Here is a 20,967-nt window from a genome sequence, read left to right on the forward strand (position 1 = left end):
GGGCAACGAAGCTGGCGAGGGGTCTGGAGAACAAGTCCTACGAGGAGCGGCTGAGGGAGCTGGGCTTGTTCAGCCTGGAGAAAAGGAGGCTCAGGGGCGACCTTATCGCTCTCTAAAGGTACCTTAAAGGAGGCTGTAGCAAGGTGGGGGTTGGTCTGTTCTCCCACGTGCCTGGTGACAGGACGAGGGGGAATGGGCTTAAGTTGAGCCAGGGGAGTTTTAGGTTAGATGTTAGGAAGAACTTCTTTACTGAAAGGGTTGTGAGGCATTGGAACAGGCTGCCCAGGGAAGTGGTGGAGTCATCATCCCTGGAAGTCTTCAAAAGACGTTTAGATGTAGAGCTTAGGGATATGGTTTAGTGGGGACTGCTAGCGTTAGGTCAGAGGTTGGACTCGATGATCTTGAGGTCTCTTCCAACCTAGAAATTCTGTGATTCTGTGAAGAGCGCCATTATAGGCTCAACTTGAATGCTGTCCTTATGTGATTAACAGCTAAAGCTTTCATTTGGCAGAACATGCCCGTATGTTCGCATGATCATCGAGATAGAGTTGTGTGCTACTGTATCTGAAACTCGTAACGCTTCTTTAGCACTAGAATTAATTTAAAGTATAAACTTCAGGTGTTTTAATGCAGGGAAGCGAGAGTTGTTTCTTCCTGACAAGTAGTTCATCATCTGCTCTGGCTCTGACCGTAATGAAGTCTCCCATCATAAAGTAGTGTGAGAGCAGCATCAATATAATGTAATAACAGCGTGATTTAACAGCATGAATCAGCAGTGGACTGTTGTGGCTTTCCAAATCTGTACTGCAACTTTGCTATCTCAACAGAATGTCAGAATGTAAATGAGGCGGCATTAGGGCTGGACTGCTTCCAGTCTTCATGAGCAGGCTGAATTCATGCTTCACTGGTGCTGCAAGGATGCTGTCTCCTCCTATTTCAGCCTTGCCGAGCGTGTTATCGTTTCCCTCGTGGGAGCATGATCACTTACCAATATGTGATATAGCCTAGGTCATGGATGTGAAACTGTAGTGAAAGAATTTGACATTTTATTACCTTTTTTCTTTACTTTTCAAAGAGAAATCCACTCCACCTATAATTATTTTATACTTTTTTAAAAGCTATTTGGATAGTCCTATATATTTATTCTTGCTTCTGTCACGATTTCAAATACTAAATTTCTTTTTGTTAACATATCTATGTGTTGTAGCTTATCAGAACTCTTAGTGTTGAGTTCGCTCTCTTAAAGGGTAAGCATTGTTGTACACCTGAGAATGCTATCCAAAGGCTTTTCATTTTCCCAAAGACTGTAAATAGGGAAGCTCCAAAGTGTCAGAAGATAATATTGTAGAGTCTGGTTTTCTCATAACCCCATCTAACAAAAATAAAAATATATTAATATTATCTGCAAAATATAGCTTTATTTTTATTTCCTTTCATGGATTTTAACGGCGAGCATGTAACGTGCAAATTCTTTCTGACAGTTTTTATTTTTCTGTTTCAGAAGACCACGTGGTAAGAAAATAATATGGCTATGTTCATGAAGATAGTAAAGATAGATTCTTAATTATAAGTATTAAGTACTTTCTATCAGCAAGTATTTTAAAATTATTATTACTTATTTAGTTACTTATCCAATTTTCTTTCCATCAGTTAATAAGTACATCTGAAACTTTTTCCCCACCATCATTCCTATCCTAGAGCTTCATTTCTCTTTAATCCTGAAAAGTGAATCTACTTTAGATAAGACAAGGCAATGAAACTGGATTTTATTCCTTGATGATATTATGTATTTGACTGATAGATGTAAATGTGCAAGATAATGATTTCTTACTGTGGTCTATATTTTTTGAACTTTTAAATAGTATTTAACAGTAAAAATGAAACTAACTGGAGGACTCAAAAGATATTTTTAGTTAATCCTGTTCAAGGAAAGGCTTGCCTTGCGAGCTTCTGTGGGAGTCAGTAATTGGCATAATGCTATTCAGCATTTCCACTGACGTTTGAAAGTATCTATAAAAGAACTGACAATAAAAATCTGTGGATGACATTCTCTGACCAAGAGAGGAGGACAAAATAGTTAGGTAAACCAAACTTGAATCATTTGCCCAATCAACCTCTTTAGGCAAGCTGCATTTTGATATAGTTAAATGAAAAATTTTTCAAATATAGAATAAATAGAATAGGTCATGTCTCTGGAGTGAGAAACTGTACCTTTCTTGCATGGCTTCTGAAAAGATCCGTTGCTGACAGCTATCACAATATGAGCTCCGAGAATGGTGTGGCACATGGAAGTAATATTATCTTTAAATTAATGAACACGAAGCTTGTTTTCTATATGTTAATATTGCATCCAATTCTGATTCTTTGAACACAAAGACTTAGGGCTCAGGATGATGGAATGGCTTGAAATTTTTAATTTGTTGAAAAGAAAAACAATAGATTAATTGATAAATGCATTAGAAATTTAATAGAAAAACTATCCTAACACACAAAATAAGTCATGAATTTCTGTATCTCTTAGGGATGTCAAATCAATGTTTTTTCCTGAAAGAAAACAGGTTTAGGTTTAGTTCCTATTATCTACACAAGAGGTCAGACCAAGATAAGTAATGATCTTTTCTGGCTTTAACATCTCTGATTTTAGTAGCCAGCTCCAAATTTTTGGTTTGTATCTGATAAATAGTGTTCCCACTAGCATATATGATTGCTATCATGTATGGATGTAGACAACATCTGGAATACTTAAAATTGTTGAAAAAATTAGGCAATGAATTGTCCTTAGAATACAATTTGAAGTGACAGCCATCATTTTTAGAACATGTATAATATTTTTGTCTTCACTCACCTCTTAGATATTTCGATAGTCAGAGATCACACAATTTTTAGTTATCTTTACTAAATGTACTCTGTTGGGACCACATTGCCAGTACAAAATACATCTAAAACTCTGAATATCTATAAAGCCTAATTGGCAGAGAAAAACACTGTTTGGGTTAAAAAGGCACCAGTAGTTGCTCAGTAATCACTGCATTTAATGTAACTGAACTCTAGAAGCAAGTGTATTTTGTTTTGCCAGTAACTTGTGTATCTCGGAAGCCTATATTAGAGCAAATATCTATTTGTTTTCTGCTCAGAGCTTTACAGCTCAAAGGATCCTGAGACCAAACCCCATACAGACAATGCCTTTTGCAGGCTGGTAGGATCACCTGGCAATATTTGGGTCCCCTTTGATCTGAGTATGTTTTCAAGAGCTCTTTTTGGTCTTGCTGCTGCTAAAAAGAAAAACAGAATCTCATACCAGGTGGGTATAATCCAGAGAGATTTCTTGTAAGCCTTGCTTTATAGCTTGTATTTTACAGAGATTCTGTTGCTATCAATGTTTTAAATCAAATCTTCCACGCAATGAAAATGTGATTTTATTGGCCTGTAAGTTTTGAGAAAAAGCACTTTCCGATTAATGTAAGGTATTTTTCTCTCATCAACCAATGTTTTTATTTATTTTCAGTAAATGACCACAAAGGAATCTATGTGTTTTCTCCATTTCAATATAAAAAGCATTTTCATGAACAAAGAAAAACTGTTCTTCCTGAGCAATTTAGGTGACCTGCTAAACTAAATGCACTGGCAGGACTTCCATTTAGTTAGTAATTCACAGCTGTCACTGGAGACATCTCTCTACAAAGAAAACTGTTTTCTTTCCATGTTTTATTTCTTCAGCAGAAACTGCTGCATAACAATGTCAATTATTGGCCTTATCAGCATGTAACCCTGGAGAAGACTAAAATCACAGGAGCCTGTACACTTGACTACCAAACTCAATCAAAACTACTGATAAGAGAACAAAGAGAAACTAAAAGGTTTTGGAGTATGAGCTGAATAATAGGATGAAGTGACATATGACTTTCTTTGAGACAAGCAGATGGAGGAGGATTAATTTTATTTCTTTCACTCCTCTGTTTTCTTCTATGGCTTCCTAAATGGTGGTGCATGTAGATTTTGCTATCTTACAACAACCTTGCCTTATTGCAGCAGCAAGACAGTAAAAATAACAAGAATTAAAATGCCTGTTGTTTTGTCATCTACTTGTAAACAAATTGGATTTAAAATTCTTCCAGAAGTACCATTACAGCACATTTACTGTTGTCATCATAGCCTCCTAGTTAGCTCTTTCAGCTGCCACAAAAAGGAAGATCTTTACACATTTGCTGTATGTAATATGTGTTTTTTGCATTAGAAATCACTTTGCAGGAGGAACTCTATTTTACCCCATCCTAATTTATTTTTTGTACAGTAGCATTTGCTTGCTGTTAGCTGAGTGAATTGCAATGTTTGCCTTCTGCCCTTGGGCAACTATTGACCAAAGCTTTGTGTTAATATTTTTCATCACAGTTTATACACGCATGTTTAATTTCTGGTGTTGATCTTCATAGGACAACATATTAAACAGGGACATCTGAAATCCTGAATAGCTGTTCTCTCCCACATCCCGTATGAAAGATTGCCACCCCTGACAAAAAATGACAGAACACGGCACGTAGCTGCCTCTGAATTGCCAGCTCACAGGCAAACCTATTAAAGTAAACTGAAATTGGCGCCCGTAATATACCTCTGAAAGTTGTATTTCATGTAGCTGATGTCTTTATTCTCCTGTCTGAGAAAAGGCCACATCTTCCTAGCTGTGTTATAGTTTCCTCTCTTGGAGATTATTGTGATAAATACAGGAATTCCTCCTCTCGTCTGCCTGCTGAGGAACAGATGAGTAAACCAGCCCATCAAACAATTACAGTATAGCACATAATGCACCACTGAAGTATTTTTCTATTAGAAATGTTATTGCTGCTTTGGTCAAACCCTTAATGACCTTTTGGTTGTGGTCAGTTATTCAAACAAAATGACATTTTATGCACAAGGTATGGTTTTATAAAAGATTTAATTCTGTCAAAAGCCCAATCCTCCAAAGGAAATCAATTTGAATATAATACTTTCCTTAAAACCATTTTTTTTTATTATTTTTTTTGTGCAGTTTTGAATCTTTAGGTAATCAGACATATTTTTCAAGGCTTTTCTCTAAATATGTAAGGCCGTATGCCTTTCCCTAATGTAATTTCAATTTTTATCAAACCATGTGGGCTTGACAAACTGGTAAAATAGTACAAATAGTACAAACTATTATTAAAAATCAGTTTATATAATACTAGTGCCTGTCACATGCTAAAATGTGTGTTATGAAAACTGTATTCCTCTTTCCATATTGATTTTCCATGTTTTTCCTAAGATTTGTCTTTACATGTTGAAAAATTTGGGTTTTTGACTTGTTTGATTTTTGATGAAAGGTCTGAAGCTGCTTTGCAATTGCCAGTGCCTCCTCTGCCAAACTGTTCTGTTGGTTATCAATGCCATGATAAGGGGCCACTGCTTTAAAGGTGCAGGTTTTTGTAAAGTTTTAGAGGGTAAACTTCATTATTTTCTTCCATGTGTGGACTAAAGTTACCAAAAATAATTAAAAAAAAAAAAAAAAAAAAAAAGGCTGAACACTTTTAAGACTTTAATTTTGGAAATCTTAAAAGTCAGTAGTAGGAAAATATTAACTTGGCCTGTTGTCACATGCAGTACTGAAAAAATATTCAGTTATTTTCTCATGTTTGTGTCTGGAGGCTGTTCCTTTGTAGATAAGCGAAGAATAAATTCTGCATTCAACTGTTGGTTTGCAAACGTCTATGTTCCATGAAAGTTGGGACGTTCATTATCTTATACTGAAATTAGATCTCAAATTCTGGTTGGCTAAAGCTGAAATTAAAGTGGTTTTTTTTTGTTTTGTTTTGTTTTCTTTTCTTTTCTTTTTTCTTTTTAACGAGTGTAGTAATATGTAAGAAAGTCTTGTAAAAATTATAAAAATGTGTTAGTATTTTAATTGTCTTAAATTCCAGGGCTCTAGGACATTTGTAGTTACCTTAGGGCTTTGATGAACTCCATTTAGAACTATTATTTTTCCATGATCCCCATAATTAGTCTTTGTCTATATGCTTTTTAAAAATTGCAACTCTCTGGGACTGACATGAGAATAATGTGTTTGTTCTTTATGTAATCTCTTCAGAATTACGTTTAATCACAACAACAGTAGACTGGGAAATGAAGAACTTGCTGTGGCAGAGAGTATTAAAAGAGTATTTGTTAAGCTTGTAAAATAAAGCCTGAGAGGTGGTATGATTACTTTTTTAGAGTGCATTTGGGCTGCTTTATAATGGTGCATAAAGATTTAAGTTATAATGTAATTTTGTTGACAGATCAAAAGGACATAAATTGTTCCACTTTGATTTATGAACCATTAGATAAAGTGAGGTTTGGGAGTGCCTTCTACATAAAATAACAGGAGGTAAAGAGCTTGATAAATGTATGTGAGGTATTGTATGATATAGTAAGATTAATCTTGGTTTGGGTTTGTTGTTGTCCCTACTGAGAGGTTGAAAGATGTCTTAAGCATAGTTCTTAATCATATTTCCTGCATAGTATTTGTACTGCCTTAGCATATTTTTATTATCTAGCTTATAGTATAGAATTGAATTATGTTGTGTTAATTGAATTAATGTTTCAGTCTGGTTGACTGTTGAAGCTCTTCTGGAACTTCTCTCTTCCTCATGCGTCATTTCTTCTCAGACTTACAAATGAAATGCATTTAGATGTATTTTTATCATAAAGCATCAAGAAATGGACAGGAGGTTGGTGTTTTTGTTGGTGTTTTTGTATGTTGAGAAAATCTGTGCAGCTTGAATGATCCCATATCTTGTGCTCTTGTGCCTGTATGTTTTGCTTGCCAACAAAGCATAAATTATTTCTTGATGTGAACAGTGTTTTCCTCCTCAGACCTAAAGGGAATTTTGGGTTAGTTTATACTGGTTTTGCGAAGTTTCCCAGGTTTATTCAGATATTCTCAGTTATGAGATTCCTTGCCCATATGGACACATAGGAATTTTTGACAGGTACTTTTTCTGTCTTTTCCTTTAACTCTACACACGAAAGTGTTTTGCTTCTCCTCTTCCACCACCAAGTTGTTGGTTCTCTCTATTACTGTCCTTAAGTCTGCTGCAGGTGCACAGATGCTTCATGGGTTTTGACATGGCAAGTATGGGATGGTTATTTATTATTCAGAACAAAACACCTATGGATGGTTTCCTGTGATGTGGGTGATAACCCATGTAATGAAATTGGCTTAAGTTGCCACTATGAATTGTGACACATATATTGGACATAAAATCGTATCCCTAAGACAGTGTTGCTTAAGTTATACAGAGAGGCAATTTTGCATCATCAATCCTTAAGAAATATATATTTTTTCTTAAAATAAGATGAAATTCTGCTCAGGACAATTTACAGTACGAAATACCTTTTTGCCAAAGCAGACTAATTGCTTTAATTCTGAAATATATAATATTTTGGTACACTCCTGTCCCTGTAGTTCATTATGTTCAATTGGTACTTTATCATTTTCTTTTTTTGTTTTTCTGTGTTTTTAGCTATTTATACTCCAGTGTTAAGATTTCGAAGTCATTGTAAAGAGGAGTTTGGATCTAGGCAAACTGATCCACTTAAAATGCATTGCCAAGTTACGGTCAAGAAAACCAAATAAAGAAAAGTGGCTAACATATGGACTTTATGGAGAGGCAGAATTGTATAATTTCAGTTGGAATCTGCTGTACAAATATTTTGATCTTGCTTGAGTGCAGAAAAAAAATGATGCAGTAACTGACTCATGGCAGAAATGAAATGAATTTCACTTCAGAAATGAAATTCTGCTGTAGTTGTTACAGTCTTGATAGGTACCGTAGATACTATGTTTGGGTGGTTTTTGTTTGGATTTTTTTATAGACTTTTCACACTCTGAATATTTGCATCTCTTTTCTTTGATTTGCTGCTTTTTGCACAGAGCTACTGACATCTGACAAGTGATACACTTGGACTCTTTTCTTCACTTTTGCTATAATTTATATTTTAAGACATAAGAGGTACACATCTCCATTTGCAAGTAATATTTCATAAAATGATATAGCAAAAAATATAATCAGAGTGGTTCTGGACTGTTCTGCTTTGTGCTGTAGCAATTAGGGTACTGAGAAATCTACCTGGACGTTTTCTGGGATACTCAGTTTTCATTCGAGATTTCTGAAATGAAAGTTTAGTGATCATCTGTAGTTTAAAAGTAAGGAAGAACCTGCTAGTCTTTCTGTTAGACCGACTGAAGATTGAATTAAATCAGTGTATGAGTCAGATGACTTCCTCTTCTTCTTCAAGTATGGGATATTGAATTCAGTATCAGTATCTTAATTTCTCCCATTTCATTTGAATATAATTTAGAAGGATTTGAGACAGCTTGGAATAAAAAGGTATTATGAAAATGTATATGGAAAGGAACATCTTGTAAGTTCTTTGGCAATGCTTGCTTTGTTTTTAAGCATTATGTCCTTAACATTGCCTCATAAACTTGCAGATAGTAACTTGTGGATACTTGGTTTCTTTAGGAAAACAATCTAGCATGCAAATTTGTTTCCTGATGTAGGATGTAATGATGGGTTTTACTTGTGTTTTTGTTCTTCGTTTTCATTTGAAAAGAAGGACATAATTCTGCCTACAATATCAGATAATGGGTGGTCCTTTAATGCACTTTTTTACCTTATTAATGTATATATTTTCATATCTATCCTGTTAACCGTAAACCCTTGTAAATGCAGATGTAAATCTTCTCTTTATCTAAGTGAACTCAGCTTCTCTGACAGTTCTTTGAAACCACATATTTTATCATTAGCAATTAAGAATGCTAATAACTTGCGTAACAGAGCCTTACCGGATGAAACAGGACTAATTGCTGTTTTAATGTCTTAATGTGCTGAATCCAAGAATCTGTTCAGTAGTTGCAAAAAGAAAAAACATGAAAGGGAAATGATAAGACCATCAACTTTTCATAAGCTTTCATTTTCAGACCTCTAAAGAGTGTTTCTGAAATTCTGGTGTGAAATTAATTATAAGAATACCATGCCTCTGTATGTTTTCAGAAGATTAAGAGGAGGTTGTTAAGTTGAAGCATTGCCACCTATTTTTCACCTATGTGAGAGCTGTCAGCTGTACCTATTTACCCATTGCAGAATATGACAGCTGAGCATCATCTGGCTATTGTTATTTCTCCAATTTTAGCAAGGATTTCTTCTAGAGCTTAGGGAGATTTTCAAACTAATTACTGTCAAGGAAGACAGTTGTATAAGACTGAATTTGCTGATGCTTTTCAGCAGTAAGTTGGGGGTGTTTGTAGCCGTGTATCTCAGATCACTAGTTATTTTAAAGGTGCATAACAATTTAAATTGTATAATTTCTAGTTCAAGAGAGTGCAGAAGGACTAAATCATATACTTGAAGAATAAATACGCAGTTTCTGAGAACATTTTTTTCTGAACACTTGAGTTGCTGTATGTAAGCTGATGGCAAGAGAAAAAAAGACTTCTACCTTGTTTATTTGTTTATTTGTTTATTTATTTATTGCAAATGTCCACTTCAAGATCCAACAAGTCTATTGTATATCTGTCAAAGTTCTGGATAACCTTTTTGTCTATAGCTTGTTTCATTCTGTTCTGATTTCTGTAACCTTTAGTCTGTTGGCTAAGATGTCATGGTATATGAAAGCAAGGTCAAAATTAACATAAATAAGAATGATTGCTTAATAGGCAATTCTTTGAAAAGAAGATTTTATAACCCTTTCAAAAAAAAAGAAGCAACACAAGTGAACTTGGGTTCACTTAGGCCTCTTAACCTGTATCTGCAGCAAGTGATTCTTAAACTGCAATAAATTATCTGTTACTACTATCTTTTTAATACTGGATTTTGAAATCTTGGCTTTCTCAGTTCCAGCCGTGTCCTATATGAACGAAATGGATTCTCTGACTCTGAGACATAGGTAATTAATAAGAAGCGCAGCACTCCAGAAATATAGTTCATTATTTGCAACTCCATGTAGCAGGTTAGGACAGCTGGAGAAACAAGAAGTGGCAGCAGCATAGGGAATATGCTGAGTGCAGTGAAAGGGGAAAAACAGTTCTCGAGAAAGAAAAGAGCTCATCTCAGAGTTAGAGCCCTACTTATTTGGTGCATTACATATCGACAACAAGGGACAGGGAGAGGGAAAAGGCAGCTCTACTTTAGCTGCAGAGGGTCATTGAGGCTCTGTGGTGTGCTTTCATGTCACTAGTTCATGAGCCTGTTCCTGCTCTGGTAGCTGGCTGGAAGACGAGGACTTGGACATAGCCTGGCATGTCCAGCAGTGGGCATGCTTCATCATGAGTATCTGGGAACCGGCTGAAAGGCTAGGACAGCCCATTACCAACCTGGTGACTGCAGCAGTTGTAGGGGCACAGCCAGGCAGTAGCCCTGGCACTTATGTCTTTCTCTTTCACTGTGTGACACGGAAGGGACTAAGTCCATGGATGGGATGCCCGCTGGGTACTGGTTGTCCATGTCACCTCTTCTCTTCACATGTGACAATCACAAATTTGAGCAAGTGAATATGCATTTTAAAAGAAAACAGGAAATAAATCATTTTTATATTATATATTTCTTTTCTCTGTATAGCGTTTACATCTGTTTGGAAAAAAGATTTGAAGGATTGTTCAGTTCTGGCAATCTTTGGCACCATATCATACAATTCCCCATAAAATCATAACAATGCTTAGAATTTTTTAAATATATGCATATACATGTATCTATGTTGATTTCTTTTTTTAATGTAATTCAGTAGGTAAATGAGCAATTTTCTGGCAATAATTAGTTTCTTCCTTAGCTTTATTCAATATTTCCTCTAAATAACTTTTAGTAGTGTTGCACATCATTAGTTCTTTAAAAGTAAATTGTGTTCTAAAATTTCAAGCTCAACTTCTGAAAAGGCAAATATCTCTCATAAAGAAGCAGTTTAATCAAATGGCCAGCATAAATTTTGCTGTGTTCTATACACGTGTGTACTGTGTAACAGATACAGCCCTCGGTCAAAGTACAAAGTTAGCGATTCCTTATTAAATAATGAAAGATTTTATATAAGTAAATTTACCTTCCATTTAGTTATATGCAAAAGTTCATGATTATAAAATATAGTAAGATTGCAGGTTCTACCTATCAGTACAAAATAGAGCTGTTGTAGACCAGAACTATTCAGACCATAATTATATTGCAGTTAGCAGCAGGAAGAATTATCAACTCTAGTAGAAAAATACTATACTTGAAGACTGCCTTTATTTGTTAAATTAATAGACCAGTTCTCAGTTTTGACATTAAAAACTAACTCCATTAATTTCCTCAGTGTGTTGGAGTTTGAATTTAACTTTAGTTATTACCATTTTTATATTAGCTAGAAATAAATTCTATTACTTTTTTTTTTTATGTTCTAAGTTTCTTCCTCCTGTTGGAGAAAAAACAAACAAACAAACAAACAAACAACCACAAAATCTACAAGGTTGAACTTTGTCAATAATTCTCACAGATAAAAAAAATATGAACTGAGTTATCAAAGTAAATAAATCGCTTTGATTATTATGATAGAGATCTTTGTGCTCTGCTTATTAGAAGAACATCATTCTGTTTGAGTAACAGCCAATGTGTTACTTGTTCTATAATTGTTTTTGATGTTCCTTCCTTCAGGAACCACATACTGAGTCAGGGTGGGTGTGACAATACAAGGCTATAGTTATAGCCGTGACAAAATTTCAAATGTGCAGAACAATTATTTCAGAGTTGTGATTTAGATGTATATTAACATAAAACAGAAATCTTACCAAGGATTTTAAAATGCTGTGCTTTAGGCTTCTATTTTCTGCTATAGTTATTTGTCTACTGAGAAATTAGTTTGGGGCATAGATTTTTAATTTATCTATAGTATGACCTGGCAATACTGCTACACCAGTCCACTATATCCTATCGTTCCAGATTAAAAAATAGCAGTTCCTTCAATGTTAGGCATTTCTTGTGGCTGGTTAGCAAATGTTATTATTCAGTACAGTATTGATATGAATAGAATATGTGTCAGCAGGTCATTGTGAAATGTATGTTGAAATCATTTTGACAGACAATTCTGTAGTATAGTGGCATGTGCACAGAAAAGCATTCATTTGCTTCACTTGCTGGAGTATTCAGGGATGCTCTGCAGCACAGCTGTAAATTTTACCTGGGAAGACCAACATGCTATGCACCTCTCTGGTATACGGTGGTTTACAGGATTTTATAGTACGTTTTTTTGCCTCTGCTCGAAGCTTAGACTCCTAAGTACTTCATGTAAGTGGAAATAGTTCAGGGAGGCTGCCTGTAGTAGGGAGAGAATCTGGTAACTGTACTCAGTTTTGCCAAGATATTCCCAGTGCTGGGCTCCTTGCTGAGGCACGGCATAAGCAACGGTTGACATTCATTTTGCAGAATCCTGAGTTAGGAGGGAGGAGGAAAAGAGAAGAGAACTGTCTAAGGGAAGGGACTTGGAAGTGGGGCCTGAGGCACAGTGATAAGCAAAAGAAATCACACAGAAGGCTACTGCCATTCTTAGGCCCGGAATGGCAGATGTCTCCTCCCCTCCCACCCTTACAAGATTGGACCCGGATGCCCATCTCCTCGTTGTGGGGCCTGGTCTCAGGCAGCTTGCCACAGGCAAACTCTCACTTGCCACTGGGACAAATGTTATAAATGAGCAAGGTTTGTCTGGAAGTCAGGAGGCTGGTGTACAGAGGAACCACACCAAGAACATGATGGCTGAGGGAGGTGATTTTTTCTTCATAGCTTCAAGGAAGATTGGTGTGTGTGGTGGTAATAGAAATGTCAGCTCCTAGTAGGGACCCATCAGTGAGTTCAGCACACTGAAGCAGAAGTAAAAGTAGATTAGGGTTGCAGTTGTCATTCTCTCCTGTCATGTCACGTACTAGCTGCTATTGCCTTCACTGAGCTAGGATCTCTGCAGCCAGCCTTGGACAACCAAGGTGTTGTTTAATTCATACGGTAAGCCTTGTGCTTTGAAGATGAGGATTAGATAGTAAGAGAAGATTTAGAAATTGGAAAAAAAAAAAAAAACCAAAAAAAAAAAAAACGAAAAAAAAACCAAAACAAAACACAGCTCTGAGGCAAAGAAGCACTTATAACTCTTGATGAAAATAGACTAAAGCAAAAATGGACACTGTGAACTCTTGTGTAAATAAATTGCATCTTCCAAATCCAGGGAATGTCCTTAAAGGACAACAAGACAGAGTGTATTTTGTTATTGTGAAATTATTTGAAATATTTATACATTGTCTTAAAGAGTTAATTTTTCCTTTCCTTGGAGAGAAAACAGCAGAGAAATCTTACTGATAATAGCGAAGAAGGTTGGTATGTGGGAGGTTACCACGCAGTTCCTCTTTGGAGAATGGAACAAAAATCAACTACAAACAATTGATGTTCAAAAGACTGAAAAACACTAGGATGCATTCACAGGCAGAAGGAAAAGAATAAAATACAATGAAATACATGTTGGCTGCACTCTGTGCAATAAAATCCATATAAAGAAAAAAAAATAAGTTACCAGTTTCCTCTTTTTGTGGTATTTCCACTGATTACATTGAGCACAATTTCTCTGCCTATGTTTCTTTCCTAATTGTGTATTGTATTATATCCCAAGACTGAATATTCTTCTATTTGTGTATTAAGTGTACTTAGCAGTTCTTTTATCATCATTTTGGTTTGCTTTTCTAATTAAGTCCATGTCCTTTAAAAAATAAAACACCAGAAAACTTCAGTGTTGAAGGGACTGTGGGAGGTCTGTCATGCAATCCGCTACTGAAAGCAAGGCTAGATTCAGAGCTAGAGCAGTACTTTTTCTTTTAGTTGGTGGGCAGAGAGGAGCAAACCTATACAGACCCTTGAACCTCCCCAGCCATGGGTGGTACATCTTCACCACAGATGTTGCTCCTGTGCATGGAGACTTCTGAATTCCCTGAAGAGGCTTGGTCCTGCTGTGTCCAAACTGAGGCAAGAAAGGAGTCAGACTGCCATTTCATTCCCTGAAATGTTAAGGTTTTCAACACTTTGAAAATACTCTTATTTTTTTCTCTAAATCTTAAAGATATTTTTTTTTGTTGTTGTTTGTTTGTTTGTTTAAATTTAACAGTTTCTCCCTAGATCAGGAGTTAGCTGCTGGTTGTGAATACCTCAAATACCTGAGAGCTTTCCTCAGTAAGGAAGAGACCCACCGCTGCCTGAATGGCAAGGAGGAAGGGAGGTTGGAAGGGCCTCTCCCCAGTGTGTCATGAGCAGGGAAATGCAGCACGTCGATTGAGCCGGAGTTGTGCTGGCAGGCCAGTTCATGCGGCTAGGCCTTAGTTCAAGAGATGAGTATGGCTGTTCAGCGCAGTAAGAGTCCAATGAAACTGGAATGCTCTGTTTGCCAAATGTAAAGAGTGTAATTTAGACTATGTCTGTTGTAGATGCAGCCAAAATATAAACAAACATTGGACTGGGATTTTGGAAACCCCAGCTCTGCTGATGATCTGCTGGCTGCCCTTGGGCAAGATAGTTTATGCCATCCTTAGTTTTATCTGAGGGAACTGAAAAACCTGATGTATTTTGCAAAAATGCTTTACATTTCTAAAGCCCTGTGCAAAGACTAGGTGGCATCGTTGTCACAAAAGTAATTGTGACATTGCTAAAAGGTAGTAAAAGCTGATATTTTCAAAGAACTGTTGTGGCTCTTTTTCATGAATGTTACATCTGATAAAGTGATGGAGATTGTGTTACCCATCGATAACCACTGTGCCGTTCTCCATCTGGGCCCTTTGCACATCTGACCCAAGTTGGTACAAGTTGGTACAAGCTCCAGTTCATAGTCAGCTATGTGGTTTATGGCTTTGGCTCTTGGGATTGCCAGTTTACCTATGTCATTCATGGGAGATGGTTGTCCTGACAGCTCATTGTCAGAGTTCTGTCAGCATTATAAAGGTTAGGTTAGTTTAAGAATAATCCCCTAAACACTGCTGGAGAGCAAATACATGTAAGTCATGCAAGTGAAAGCCTTATGCAGTATTGGTTGTTCTGTGCATGACGTGTCACAGGGCTGTTTACTAGCAGTGTAACCCACAGGGTTATGACAAGACTTGGGTAGTTAAAAATAAGTATTTAAAGTACTTTAAAATCTTTTCAGCATTCAGTACTATGAAAGGTATTAAAGGAATAGTTGGGGAAGGCTGGAGGTTATAATTGTTTGAAAGCCAACTTCATTCTACAGTGTACGTAAGTAAATCTAACAATTTAGATTATCTTAAGTGCTTTGAAAAGGATGAAAACTATTGTTATTTAAAGGCATTAAAAGCCGCAGTTAAGTGATTTGCTTTTGAAGTATTTCATTTTAAGCTGTGAAATGGAGTATTAAGCCCATCATTCTTCTGATAGATTCTTTTAGTTCGTAGTGGTAGTTCATCATGGTTTTGGTCCCCAGTGCTTGTAGTAAAGCATTGCCCCCTTAACAGCTAATTTTTGCTGCATAATGGGATGTAGAAGATCAATGGAAACAAGTGTGCGGGGAGAAGAGTGGAATTGTTCACATAAAAGTTAAAAACTGGCAGTGGTGATCATTCTGTTTGCACATATGCACTTATTAGACACTTTTTATGAAAAAATGCAGCCAACCAGGTCTGTTCAGACTGTGATTTGCAACAATTTAATTACATGTGTAAGGAATATCAAGATACTTTTTCAGCCTTCCTATTTGGTGAATAATTTCAGTGAAATCAGGAAGTATTTGACAGATTCCCTGGCCAAGCGACATTACAATATCATTTAAATTAAGCAGAAAATAAATTATTGCAAGGATATATTACAAATGCTGCTTTTTTGACTTAGTTTTCTAGTTCTGAAATATACCAAGCAGTTTGTCACCAGGGAGTTTTTATTTTAAATATTAAACCAAGTTCATGATTCATCATATTTCAGAGAGTGTCTCATATATTTTAATTTTGATTATGAATAGGAAAGCAAATTGAAGCAGTTAGCATGGATGCCTTATTTAAAGAACTCTAGTCTTTCCTACTTTAGCTGTTGGAGTAAAACTAGGAATAATAATTAATGAGTGGATACTCTTGGGTCATTACTTACATAGTCATCTTTGCTCTTTTGCAAGTGTAAATTTTTAAATTGAGCAGCTTTAGATTAACTTGTTATGATGTGTTCTTGTAAATAAATATTGATTAGTCTATGTTTGTACACTTCATATCCTAGGACATTTGGGTGGATTTTGTTTAGTTTTATTTTTTTAACAATGCTACAGATTTGGACAGCAATAAATGTAGTATGACTAAAAAGCAAATAATTTTTTTCTGTATGAAATTTTTTTTACAGGTTCTACTTTTTCAACAAGTTGTAAAATTTATTTCAATCTCAGATAATTTTGAAGCTCTTTCAAGTAATAGTCACAGGAATATCAGCCTTATCTTCAGTAAATCGCTCAAGTAGTGTTTCTTGATGTTATACGCTTACTTTATTTCAATCTATAAAGCATATTCACTGGTTAGTGTCAGTCTTAGACTTTGAGTATTTAAGGACTGATCCTTTTCCCCTGGTAACAAGGAAAAATGCCCACCCAAAAGGAAATGAACTTGGACAGTCAATGGATTACTCTGCCATTTTTTAATGTATTTGATTACGATGAAAATTTTGAATGTTTGCAATTGATCGTATAAGTATTAAACTGTTTCTTCATCAATAGTGCTGCTTTATATTTCAGCTGCATGCTAAACTTCATATAGTAGGGATATTAAAGATGTATCAGCCAAGAGTTTAAAGTGAAGATTTCCAGTCTTAAGCTTGGAACACCTTATTTCTCCTGCTATTTTGCTACATGTCCTTGAAGAAAATTCATTGATTCTGTCTGGTTCTCTGTAGGTCAACAAACCTCTAAAACTGTATTTATTTTTGAAAATGGGGTTTGTTTTGTTGGATAATGTACCTTCAGTGCTTTGGGCAGGTAAATGTAACAAAATAAATATGGATGACTGTTACTGTATTTCCTTTGTCTTTTTTATTTCCAAATACCAGACAGTCAGCTGTTTGCAAAAAAGGCTGCTATGTAGAAGGTTTTAAGAAATTAAATGATAGTTCTGTAATAATTTTTTGATACGCATATCTGGTATGATCACCTTATGTTCAAAACTGAATATATAAGCAGAATTCATTATCTACAAGCTATATCAGTCTTTCACAAATCTGTAGCAACATTTTCCGGTTTGAAAAGCATGCACAATTGCCACAGAAATAACTGATCAAATGTGTTAACATGGTAAAATTCTAATTTCAGTGCTGAAACAGTAGCTTTAGTTAATTAGCTGTTGAATAGTTTAATAGTACCTTCTATACAGGCAGGTGCTGTTTGCAACATCCGATTAGGTGAGGAGCCATTTCTGCTCAGAAAGAGCAGTCAGGCACTGGGACGGGTTGCCCAGGGAGGTGGTGGAGTCACCGTCCCTGGGGGTGTTCAAAGAAAGGTTGGACGTGATGCTTAGGGACATGGTTTAGTGGGTGACATCAGTGGTAGGGGTATGGCTGGAGCAGATATCTTGGAGGGCTTTTCCAACTCTAACAATTCTATGATTCTAACTGGTCCTGGAAAGGTCCATTGGATGAAGGATTTGTTAGGCCTAAATTTATTTGCACAGTAGCCCAAAGGAATATCTAAACACTACTCAAGAAGCATGAATCATTTCATAGTCATAGAATATCCTGAATCGGAAGGGATCCACAAGGATCGAGTCCAACTGGGTCCCCAAAGGACCACCCCAAAATCAGACTATGTATCTGAGAGCATTGTCCAAACGCTTCTTGAACTTCGTCAGGCTCAGTGCTGTGTCCGCTGCCCTGGGGAGCTTGTCCCAGTGCCCGACCATCCTCTGGGTGGTACTGCATTTGTAGCAGCAGTATGACCAGGAAAAGTCTTTGCACTGCAAACACGAAAACAGCTAATTTCACAAAATTCGTGTAACTATCTACTGTGTCTTTGTGCTCGTTGAAAGTTACTTTGGTAAATTAAAACAAAAAACGACCTTTCCTGGAGGTAGGCATTTGTCATCTCTATATGCAACCTTCTTACTCTTCACTGCAAATTTATTAATTACGGTTATCAGCATAACTGTCAGAAAAGTAGACAGATTTTTTTTTAAGTGTGCTTTTGGCAATCGTATAATACTTTATTTAAAAATATGTGCACTCTCAAGTGTAGTACAAACATTCCCATGCTAACTCTGTTTTATTGCTACTTATTATTCGTAATTAAATATACAGCACTGCTCAACTTCTTTTCTTTCTTGTTTTATCTTACAAGAACCCATCTATCAAGGCCATGCAATAGGTGAAGCTAAAATAGTTGCCTTGCAAAAAAAATAAAAAAAGAAAAAGTGTTGTGTTCATTTATATTCCTCACTATTGCCTGAAATCTCATGGTAAGGGCTCTGCAGCCACACTTCCTGAAAGCAGTCACATAGGAGGGAGAAACGGGAGCAAGACAAGGAAAATAAGACCCCTATGAAAAGGATTTGACTGTGTGCTTATATATGATGTGGCAGGGTTCTGATGTATAGCAGGATAAGGGTTGTGTTCTTAATTGCATTCCTGTTTACTCATTCCTCCTCTTTAAAATAAACCTTAACAAATGTATTTGTGCAAACATATACATAATTAGCTGTTATGCATAATAAAGCTGTTAGTGTGTACAAAACAAGTGAGTTCATTCCCCTTATTTTTTTTATTTTTATAAATACTAAAAAATAGCTATAATTCAGATATAACTTTAACAAGTTACAAGAAAATCACTTAACCTAAGGGGATCTCAGGTTTGTATGGGGTACTGACTTATATGATTGCTTATAAGTTATCATTCTATACTACATTGCTATTACACTGATATTTGAATATATATATTAATTATTTTTTTCTCTCTCTCTCTCCAACTAGGAATTGCTGATATTTTTACAGAATTTGCCCACAGTACACTGGGGAAATGAAGAAATCAGTGTACTCCTAGCAGAAGCCTACAGACTCAAATTTGCATTTGCAGATGCTCCCAATCATTACAAGAAATGAATATAAAGAGCCAGAAATTATTAAGACCAATGTGTTCTGCAGTATTATGGCATCTGTTGTTTTGGTTGTGATTTCAGCTCATTGCTCTTTTGTTTGAATGAAGATGACCATTAAAATTCTGTTAGAACTTGCAAAATGAGAAGAGAATACCAAAGAAATGGACAAAGAAAGATATTGAGTAATGAATGAACTTAAAAGTGAACTTTTTCGCTCAGCATGAAAAATGAATTCAAACGTCTATCACATAATTGTCTTTCTTCCCCTTCCGCGATTGATTTGAGCAATTGTTGTATGTACCTGAGTTTTAAAACTTCTTTAAGGAATGATTTTGTGACTACTTCATTGACATGACTATCAGCCAGTTTGAATTACTTGCTTTAGATAAAAAAAAAATAACTCTTCACTGTCATAAAGACCATCTGAGATAGCAAGACCTGTGTTTTGAGGTCTGGTTATAACTCAGAAGATGCTGATGTTCTCACACCATATTTTATTTTTTCCATGGAATGAGGTTAGAATACAATAATATAAGAAAGTAAGTTTGCAGTGGAAATTGGTGGTATTTTCTAAACACAATTCATTATTGTAGGGTGTTGTAGATGATTTTTAGCCCACAAAGAACTGACTTAACACCTAAGACTCATCTGTAGCACTAAAATACATCCCACTTTATATTATTTTGGAGTGTTTTTAAAATATTGAATGAAATGGAAGATGTGGTCTTGTTAAAATAAAGCCTTTCTTTCAAGCCTTTCAATTTTTCATCATGAAAGTTCACTTTTAAGAATCACATTAAGAAGCGTGGTTTACAAAGCAAGATATCTTTTGTTTCTCATTTGTTGCCTTATTCTCCATTTCTAGCATGTTAGAAAAGGAAAATTAATATATCTGTCCAAAGCTTATTTGTTAAATAGTTTAAGACCTTTTTTCTTACTATTCAGAGGAAGGGAGAAGATAGTTCCCAATAACAGTAGCTATACACTCAGATACTTCTGCATCATTAGCAGAATAAAAATCCTCTCTGACTTTATAGAATGAAATCAATGTTTCTTCTTATAAGTATGGGATTCTGAATAATTTCTTAAAACTTACATAATTTAAGTGCACTATTTATTTTCAATATTTTTTTTCAGATAATAATTCTGATGTTGCTCTATTAGATGTAAATAAACCTATGTTAATTTGTGCCTGCCCCACACGTACGGTTATTAAGGGTGAGAGGTGCAATAAGCAATATACTGGAAACTCAGAATAGTAATTCACCAGTTCGGTTCTAGAGTCGCATGATGTCACACAAAAAGTGTAGTGCACTTTTAATTTTGGAAAGTAAAAGATTTTCAAGAGGTTTTCTCTTATGACTTGTTATTGCAAGATTGTTTTAAAGTTCTTAAAAATATGTAAATATACGTTTTGAGGAAAGCTTTCTAGACATATTAGTTCATGACACAAACTTTATAATACGTAATTAGGTGTTTCAGGGTAAATAGAAGAAAATACATTTTTACCAATGTCATTATGAGATCTGTATTTTATAATTATATGAAATAAGTGGTGGAAGAGAGAGAAACAAATTAATTCAGAAGCAGGAGGGTTTTCTGACTAGGATGCATTTCTGTTCCACTGACATCAGCTGGGGTTCTCAGTTTTGATGTCTTCACGTTCAAGCCTCCTAGGTTGCTGCATTTGTGCCTAGAGTGTATAGTGGTTCTGTGTTTCATAAATATCTGTATATTATTTTCTGTAAGTTCATGTTCTAATGTATCATGATCTCTCTTTATGTTTACAAAGAATGTCATATTGTGCCTAACAGAATATCTACCAATAACAGAATAAAAGAAACCTGAACTTTATGAACATTTGCTTT

General features: G+C 35.6%; 1 protein-coding gene across 1 annotated transcript in view; it reads left to right on the forward strand.

Annotated features, from left to right (window-relative positions):
- TBC1D22A (TBC1 domain family member 22A) overlaps window positions 1-20,133 on the forward strand; it is a 181,688-nt gene extending 161,555 nt beyond the window's left edge. Inside the window, exon 13 of the mRNA XM_032185604.1 lies at window positions 18,975-20,133. Coding sequence (XP_032041495.1) covers window positions 18,975-19,103 — 129 coding nt within the window. The 3' untranslated portion in view covers window positions 19,104-20,133. The remainder of the gene's footprint in view (window positions 1-18,974) is intronic.
- The last annotated feature ends 834 nt before the right edge of the window (window positions 20,134-20,967 follow it).

The sequence above is a fragment of the Aythya fuligula genome, chromosome 1 (assembly GCF_009819795.1).
Source record: "Aythya fuligula isolate bAytFul2 chromosome 1, bAytFul2.pri, whole genome shotgun sequence".
In the NCBI taxonomy this organism is placed as follows: domain Eukaryota; kingdom Metazoa; phylum Chordata; class Aves; order Anseriformes; family Anatidae; genus Aythya; species Aythya fuligula.